The 9,733-nt window shown below is 36.1% G+C and overlaps 2 protein-coding genes across 2 annotated transcripts; both read left to right on the forward strand.

The window, feature by feature from the left end:
- Positions 1–3,388: 3,388 nt before the first annotated feature.
- On the forward strand, positions 3,389–3,931 carry LOTGIDRAFT_160008 (hypothetical protein; the record flags this gene model as incomplete). The annotated part of the gene is made up of 1 exon (XM_009054899.1): positions 3,389–3,931. One exon carries the CDS (start codon positions 3,389–3,391, stop codon positions 3,929–3,931), a length of 543 nt encoding a protein of 180 aa, XP_009053147.1.
- Positions 3,932–7,781: 3,850 nt separating this feature from the next.
- Positions 7,782–9,368, forward strand: LOTGIDRAFT_160009 (hypothetical protein; the record flags this gene model as incomplete). Its single annotated transcript, XM_009054900.1, has 2 exons — positions 7,782–7,827; positions 7,978–9,368. The coding sequence occupies 2 exons, from the start codon at positions 7,782–7,784 to the stop codon at positions 9,366–9,368; spliced, it is 1,437 nt and encodes a 478-aa protein (XP_009053148.1).
- Between the last annotated feature and the right edge of the window lie 365 nt (positions 9,369–9,733).

Here is a 9,733-nt window from a genome sequence, read left to right on the forward strand (position 1 = left end):
TTTCCCAAGTGCGTTTTCATTCATTGTCTGTAGAGATTCCAACAACACTATAGATTGTTATTGTACTGACGTCACTGATTTTAGCGACACTGTTGCAGAACCGCCCTGTTGGGTTTACACAAAGGTGAGTAAAGCTATGAAAACATTGGTAACGTTTTCGGAAACATGAGCAGCATCTCGGCAACATACTGAAGTAACACAGACCAGGATCTCAATATATATGAGGATAGAGAGGAAATATTTTTGATGGTTTAAACTGTCCAGTTCATTTGTACTTTCAATAAATCTGAGGTGCTGGCTGAACACAACCCGTAGAATAAATTCCTAGAGCCCAAAACATGGGTCCAAAAAGGTCATTATTCAAACGTCGATTAATATGCCCTAATGTTTCAAATTTGATACAGCCAATAATTCTAATAGCTCGGTCATCCTTGTCACTTATAGCTAATAAAATTTAACAATGCAAAATGTATATCACGAAACGATGCCATGACAGTGGTGTATTTAGGGGCCAAATTATCCGCCTTACTAGATTAGATAAATTTTACAAGGGATTCCCAAAATATCTAGTGCCCTATTTAATCCAGAAAGGGGAGCCGGGGTGCTCGGATGCCCCCTCCGTCGATGAAATCCTAAACTACGCTACTGGACATGAATCTGGTATTTCGATTTCGATTATTATTATGCAAACTATTTGATTAATTGGTGTTTCTAATGAATGCTCGCAAATTCTTAATCCTATCATTATGTTCTTATTGCATATAATTAAGGGTTTTAACCAATCATAAATGGCCATGTATGTACAGTCTGGATAAACAAAAGACTTTTTTACATTTCTTGATCGGTCATTCATTGAAATTCTGCTGGTAATTCTCTTCTAATTTAGCTAATTATGAATTAATTATGGACATGTGAGACAAACTGGTATTTTTCCAATTCATTACAACACCTCTACTTTCTATTCATATTAGTATTAGCATTTTCATAAATGAAAATAATGGAACCCATCTTTGAGGGGAGCAGTTTTCCAAAGAATTCATTCAAACTTAACGAGGTATTAGTATTCGACAGACATTCCCGTTCTGTTTGGTGTACCACAAGGTTCTGTTCTTGTGAATAGCCTAATCGTAAATAAACCACTAACAAGTATTGCCTCCATATATGACTTGTGTAAGCACCTTTTCTTTGATGCTACTTGATGTCAGTCAACACCTGCGTTTCATTACACATAACATTACGAATTCACTGCCTATTAAGATAAACTATCCAAAAGTGTTCTTTAAAAAAAAAAATCTTAAAACTTATTTGTTTACGATTCTCATAATTTTGGTAACTGACTAGGTACCTCGATATTTGTACTTTAGAAATTTGGATATACGATTTGCCAACGACAATGGAGACCGAAAAAATGCAACAACGAAACGAAATTGTAATATGATATTTATACTGTAATTACTAAATTACTAACCTGAGTTTACATCACATCACTTCATTTTGATTATATAATATCCAGCAACTTCATTTTCATATCGATAACAAAATTGACATTTTTTTCGGCAACATTTGTACTTGTTGCCGACATATTGTACACACTTACAACTATTGCAACGACCTGGCACCTTCGTAAGTGCAGTGTGGACAGAACTAAAGTTCACCATCCGTCATTTCTCTTGATGCGAATAAGAAACGTAAGTTGCTTAAGTTTTGGACATAATTGATATATACTGTAGTGATTTATATCCTATTAAATTTCAGCCTAAGTGTAAAAATGGGGGATATTTTGATGGGAAACGATGCAATTGTGAAGATGGTTTTATAGGACCATTATGTGAAATTCATCATGGTTCTAATACTTGTAAGTATGATTTACATATTGGTTGAACTGATTCTGCAAGACATACATACATGTATAATAGGTTTACATGAACCCCAGAAACAATTGAATAACAAACGAGAGGGTACTCTTTGAAATTTACTTTTGATTTTGAGAGAAAAATGTGAATAAATTTGTGAAAATATCTATCAGTCCAGTCGTTGGCCAAATAATTGATTTGTTACTTTGCAAGTTTTTAAAAAGGATCTTGTTGCGAAGGCATAATGAGACTGTTATATTGCTTATTAATCTCACTCGTATACTTAATTGGAGTTGCTTTTCCTTTATGGACTATGTTTTTCTATGATGCGTATGAATACAAGAAAGTAGTACACACATGTATGTAACCGCCATGATGTCTGAATTTGATGATTGGAGTTTGTTTGTTTGTATTCGATTCTTCCTGTCCTGCTTGTGCTACGCTTGGCCGTCCTTACGATACAACATAATTGGCGACGAGGTAAACAAGTTTGATACTACAAAATGGATTCTCCTACATCGGATATGCCTACATTATTCCGAGAAACTCTCACATCGTTACCTGCATACAGTGACGAGCCTGCTGCACGTAATACATTCTACAATTACAAACCAAGTATACCACTACCTCCAGCCTACAAACCATCACCAGGTAAACCTACTATTGAATGGAGGGTGTGGGAGCGCATGTTTACGAATTATTTAGAGCTGATTTCTGCAGAAAGTATGCTAGATAGAAAGAGAAGAGCTTTATTGATTCATTGCTTAGGCACTGAGGGCCAAAGAATTTTCTACAATTTTCCCTGTCCAGGTGACACATTTAAAGAATCTTTGCAAGCGGCACGAGAATATTTTCAACCAGAATTGAATACGGTTTCTGAAAGGTCAAAATTTCGCGGACGAAGCCACCAACCCGGCGAAACTATATATGAATTTGTCACTGCTTTGCATGGTTTAGCCTCTACATGTAGTTTGGGGATTATGGCCGATGAAATTATACGTGATCAACTTATTGAAAAGACTAACAATCGGAAAATTCGTGAACGCTTGTTAACTGAAGGTTCGGAAATAAATTTACAACGAGCGGTTGAACTTGCTCGCTCCATTGAAGCCGGCATACGTGAATCGAAAGTGCTTACTGGTACTACGGGTACAAATTCTCCTCCAGGAAATGTTAATTCTTTGAATACAAAGTCTAAAACTAATTTTTCACGTAATCGCAAATCGGAAAAATCCGGTACACAGAATTCGTCTAAATCTGAAAAGAAAACTTGCTACAGATGTGGATCCCCAAAACATCTCGCGAATTCTACCGATTGTCCAGCAAAAGGTGTTATTTGTTCAAAATGCGGTAAACATGGTCATTTTGCAAAAGTTTGTATGTCTGCACGTGAAAAAGATTCGGTGAATACAATTGACAGTTCAAGTTCTAGTGAAGAATTAGGCACGTGCGAAACAGATCAATGTAAACAATACACTGTAAAAACTCGTGATCAAAGTAATGTACACACTGTAAGAAATGAGTGTCAAATTCAGATGGAAGATTCAGTTACGGATCCTGTTTTCATATTTACGGTCAATACTGCTGCTAATACTAAATTATACCGTATGTTTCATATTTCTACACCTACTGGAGAATCATCTGACGTAAATATGTTGCTCGATACAGGTTCGGCAGTTACAACTTTGCCTCATAAAATTTACCAACAGCATTTCTCTACTGCCTTACTTTCTAAACCTGTTATGAATTTAACATCATATCAAGGAAATGCTATTGATGTTGTTGGGTGTATGCAAGCTGCTATTGACTTTGAGAATATAACTGCAAATGTGACTGTATTTATTACATACGGTGATACCGCTCTTATTGGTATGGACGTAATCAAGAAATTGGGTCTTGTGATTTCTTCAAACTCTGTACTTGTCAATACAGTAGTGGACTCATTTGTACATAAAGTTATGGTTGATACTAATGCTAAACCAGTGCTACAAAAGTTGCGCCGTTTACCACTAGCTGTACGTGTATATTTATCTTGGTATCCTCTTCTTTCAAAATGGAAAGTTCCATCGCGCACATAAGAGAATTGCAACCCAGGGTAGAAAAGCGCTTGGCTCTCTCATCTCTATGTTAAAATCCTCTTATTTAAATACATCTAGCAAATGCTTGTTATTCAAGTCAACGGTAATATCTGTACTTTCATATGCATCCGAGGTTTGGGGTCTGCTTCCTGGTAATTCTTTAGAAAATATTCAAAACGATTTCGTGAGGTACATTCTCCGTCTAGGAAAAGGCACCCCGCTAGCAGCAGCATTGGGAGAAGTTGGTCTTTTCCCATTGTCAATTTTGCGCAAAATCACGTCTCTTAAATTCTGGTATAAAGTCGTTTGTTCTGACAATCCTTTGATTTTTGGTGTATATAAAATTCTATGTCAAGATGAAATGAATGGCAAGCGTAATTGGGTTTCTGGTATTAAATTTCTTTTTAACGAACTCGGGCTAACATTTGTCTTTGAGAACCCTCAGCTTTTCAACCCATCTGAGATTAAAAGGCGAATTGAAGACCAGTATCTTCAAACTTGGCATTCGAATCTCGAGAATTCCAGCAAGCTCCGGTTCTATAAAAATTATAAATCTTCATTCGAGTTCGAATCGTATCTTGATGCAAACATCGGTGACAAATTCAAATTCCTTATTTGTAAATTTCGTGTCGGAAATCTGAAACTCCATATTGAAATAGGTCGTTTCAATAAAACTATTCGTGAGAAGAGATATTGTTTGTGTTGCAAGTCTAAGTACATTGAAGATGAATTTCACTTTCTTTTATGTTGTCCAACTTATAATATAATTCGCCGTCAGTTTTTCCACCGTCAATTCTGGTCATTTCCATCTTTATACAAAATGAACAGATTAATGACCCCACAAACAGATAGAGAACTTTTAAATCTAGGTAAATTTATCTTCCAAGCTAATTCCATGAGAAATCAACTTTTATATGAATAATGTATATGTAATTTGGTTTGCCTGTTGGTAAATGTGTACATTGCAATGTTTTTCTTTTTTGGTTTTTTACTATTTTTTTTTGCTATATTGTTATTGTATATATGTTCGATTGTTCTATACGGCTATAGCATGTAATTGCTTCGCTTTAATAAAAAACTATAAACGTGATAGTGTTAAATCTGAACTGGAACGCTTGGAAAAATTGGCTGTTATTGAAAAATGTGATGCTTCACCCTGGGTTTCTAATATTTTAGTCGTAAAAAAGAAAACCGGTATTCATTTGTGTTTAGATTGCAGAGAACCGAATAAAGCGATTGTTGTAGACCAACATCCACTACCTCATATTGATGACTTTAAGGATGCTACTGTTTTCAGTGTTATTGACTTGCAAAAGGCTTATCATCAGGTACCACTTCATGAGTCCAGTCGTAATCTAACCTGCTTCATAACACACGAAGGAATGTATCGTTTTTGTCGTATTCCTTTCGGACTTGCCTCTGCACCTGCTTTTTTCCAAAGGATGATGTCAACAATTTTAGGTGACTTGCCAGGTGTAAAATGTATTCTGGACGATATTGCTATTTTCGGTGGTAATATGGAGGAACACGATCAACGATTGAGTTCTGTACTCCATAGAATAAATCAACATAAGTTACAATTAAATCTGAATAAGTGTAGATTGCGACAATCCAGTATAAACTTTTCAGGACATACTATTTCAGCTTCTGGAATATCACCTAGATCAGAACTGGTAACAGCTATTATTTCAGCACCAACACCGACTGATGCTACAGCTCTTTTATTGGTACAGCTACTTACTACTCTAGGTTTGTTCCTAATTTCAGTACAATAACAGAACCCTTACGTCGGTTAACCAGGAATTCTACAAAATTCCTGTGGGATAATTCAGCTGAAAAGAGTTTTACCAAACTTAAAGGACTTATTGCTGCCAGTCCAATCCTTGCTTCGTATGACTCTACATTGCCAACTTACATCTCTACTGATGCTTCGAATTACGGTTTAGGAGCAGTTCTTACTCAACTTCATCCGGAATTTGGTGAACGTACTTTTGCTTTCGCATCTCGCACTCTAAGTGATTGTGAACAACGTTATTCGACGATTGAAAAAGAAGCCCTAGCTTCTGTTTAGGGAATAGAAAAATGGCGTTTATTCTTATGGGGTCGTAAGTTTGTTTTACGCACTGACCACCAGCCCTTAAAGACTATCTTTACTTCGAAAGGTCTTGGTCGTTCAAGTATGCGACTTTCCAGATGGGCTGCTCGCCTAATGGTGTATACTTTTGATGTAGAATACAAAAAAGGTAAAGACAACGTTGTTGCAGATTGTATGTCTCGCCTACCCTTACCTCACTCTGATTCGAAAGAAGAAGATTTTGACTCGGAAATGATTGCCATCATAGATAGTCAATTACAAGCCATTTCCGTTGCTGAACTACAAGCTGCAAGTGAACAGTCTGAGTTGTTTGGAAAAGTTCGTCAACAAATCGCAGACAATTGGCCGAATAAGAAAATTCTTCCTTCGGAACTTTTGCCGTTCTACAACGTTCGTAATGAACTAGCCTGCAAGGACAACTTGATTTTTCGACAAAATCGCCTTGCTGTGCCAGCATCTTTACAACCACGCTTGATTGAACTTGCCCACGAGAGTCATCAAGGCATTGTCCGCACTAAACAGCGTCTACGTTTGCTGTATTGGTGGCCTTGTATGGATAACGCAGTAGAACTTGCAATAAAATCCTGTGTTACGTGTCAGTCGCACGACAAGACAGCTACTACACATACTGCACCTATGCAACCTATACCGTTTCCTAAAGAACCTTGGGATCGTGTATCTATTGATATTGTTGCACCATTTCAAAGTGCTTCAATGCAAAATCGCTATGCTGTGACTTTGATAGATCATTATACAAAATGGCCGGAAGTTAGTTTTATGCCTAACATAACTACTGAAAATGTGCTTGAGTTTCTAGAAACAATTTTTTCAAGAGAAGGTTATCCTAATCATTTACTTAGTGATAATGGTGTTCAATTCGTATCTCAAGACTTTGAAGATTATTTGAAACAACGTAATATTATTCATTTACGAACATCTAACTATTATCCGCAATGTAATGGTGCACTCGAACGTTTCCACAGGTGTCTCAAAGATACTGTTATATCTGCCGTTATTGAACAGAAACCTTGGAAATCTGCTGTTCGAAATTTCTTGTTTATATATCGTGCTACGCCCCATGCTACTACTGGTATCGCTCCATCAGATCTAATGCATGGTCGTGAAATGAAAACCTTACTACATGTTCTTCCACAGCTAATTTATGTGTTTCAAGTGATAAAACCGTACGTGAACGTGTTAAACATAAGCAAAGTGCTATGAAAACGTATTCTGATTCTCATCGTGCTTGTAAGAGTTCGAACATTGCTTCGGGTGACTACGTTCGTATCCGTAAACCTATAAAACCTCTAAAAGGAAATCCTGGATATACACAACCACTCAAAGTTATCAAGAAAGTTAGTGATAATACATATAAGTTAAGTGATGGAAAAATTTGGAATTCTAAGCATTTATCTTTGTGTAATGTGCCAAGTAAAAGTGATACTAGTCATAATAATACTAGTTCAAATTGTGCATCTAATAGTGATGTTATTCGCAAATCTAATCGAGTATCAACACATGCCGGGGATAAAGACTTCGTTTACTATTGATGTTTACAATTTGCATGCTATTGATTTCAATGTTAACTTTGCAAAGGTTATGCATTTCAGTTTAAGTTATTTCTCTTGCAATTGCTACATTGTATTTCGTTATTTTCCTTATAGATTGAGCATCAATCTTCGGGAGGGGGATATGTTATATTGCTTATTAATCTCACTCGTATACTTAATTGGAGTTGCTTTTCCTTTATGGACTATGTTTTTCTATGATGCGTATGAATACAAGAAAGTAGTACACACAGGTATGTAACCGCCATGATGTCTGAATTTGATGATTGGAGTTTGTTTGTTTGTATTCGATTCTTCCTGTCCTGCTTGTGCTAGGCTTGGCCGTCCTTACGATACAACAGAGACTATTTCTCACTTAAAAATTGTAATTATGTATATTTAAGGTTTAAAAGAGAATGTGAGAATAGTCGATCCTATGGATACAGATACTTTAAACATAGTCGCCAATGGTCAGGGAACACTAAAACAACAAATACACATTAACGGTCATAATATAATATATAACACTGTCTTCGCATCTCTTGGTTTTGGTGGTATATCAGAGTCGGCAGAACACTTGGAGATAGATGTACTCAATCAATCTGATAGCAATAGTTACCGCGTTCATCTAATGTTCTATTCAAGTAACGGAATGAACATTTTACGACTTGGATTCAAATATCAAGGCTTGAGTGAGACGGCAGAGCAAGTCAATAATATACAATTAAAAGGGTTGATAGCAGAAAGAAATGATTCAACCTATTCCTTATGTTTAGAAGTGAAAGGTGGTCAAATAATCCACGGCTCTGTTTTCGAGTGTTACCAAGGATGTTTAAAAGGCTATGCACCGACGTTTACTGGAAATGCAATCAAAAGAACTGTCGACTCAATTGGGTTGAGAAACGGCAATATTTATTTCAAATTTATGCCCACAATGACGAGGGACGGGTCTCGGGTATACGCCACTAATCCAGCTATTATTGGAAACCATCAAATAAATATTCGTAGTACAGCGAGTAGAATATTCTGGACAATACGAAATCATTCCTTATCCTATTCGGTTAATCAAACGATCACAAATTATCGAGTTTACTTAGACTCTAATTGGCATCTTGCGTACTCTAACAACCAGTTCGGAAATTCCACGTATGGTTTCCTAGCATACCTCCGTGATTTGGTTCTGAGTGGGAAGAGAGTTCGAGTTGCTGTTCAAGATAGAATATACTCCGTGCAAATGACTTCTATATTTGACAAAACTATTATGGTACATTTAACCGATATGTATGATGGCAACGCATGGAGCCAGAAAAAACCAATTCACATGCGACAACTAGTATCAACTTCTGGTGATTATCATTACTGTTCCTTTGAATCAGAATCAGATGTGAAAATTAATGGTGCTTCTGGGATGAAGCCTGTGGCGTGGTATATAGAGAATCGATGTTGGAGAAAGATAATAAGGTTTGATTCGGAGAAAAATATTGTATCAGGATCCACCCAGGAACTATTTGACGTCGCTTCAACCGGAAAATCACTAAGATTCATCTTGGAATATGAGTCGTGTTCCGATATCTATGATGTAATTCAAGTCCACCTTTTTAACACTAGCTTTGTTGTTATGAATTCGGTATTTGGTAATGTAAAAAGCGGTGTATTAGAATGCTCGAAATGGTCCTACACTTTATATTCCACTGGGACCGTGGAATTCTCCAGATGGAAACCAGGGAGAATCATGTCTTTTAATAGATTGTTAGAAAAGTCCCATCACTATGTTCAAATTTTAAGCGAAATGTAAATTTTATGATATTGTTATCAAGATATAAGACATTGTTATTTAGTTGTATGATATCGTTATTGAGCTGTATTGTGTTGTTTTTTTAGTAGTATGGTATTGTATTTAGTTTATTGTACTGTTATTCAATTGTTATTGTTGTTTAGGTATATGATATTTCTATTAGTTGTATGTTATCGTTACTGAGTTGTATGGTATTGTATTTAGTTTGTGGTATTTAGTTTGTGGTATTGTATTTAGTTTGTGGTATTGTATTTAGTTGTATCATATTGTTGTTTAGTGGTATGTATATAAATGTATCGCATTAAAATATAATATAATATGCTTTTCATGAATTCTGTTCCACAACATTAACCAAGCAGAAGAAA

Source organism: Lottia gigantea (genome assembly GCF_000327385.1).
Source record: "Lottia gigantea unplaced genomic scaffold LOTGIsca_23, whole genome shotgun sequence".
Classification (NCBI taxonomy): domain Eukaryota; kingdom Metazoa; phylum Mollusca; class Gastropoda; family Lottiidae; genus Lottia; species Lottia gigantea.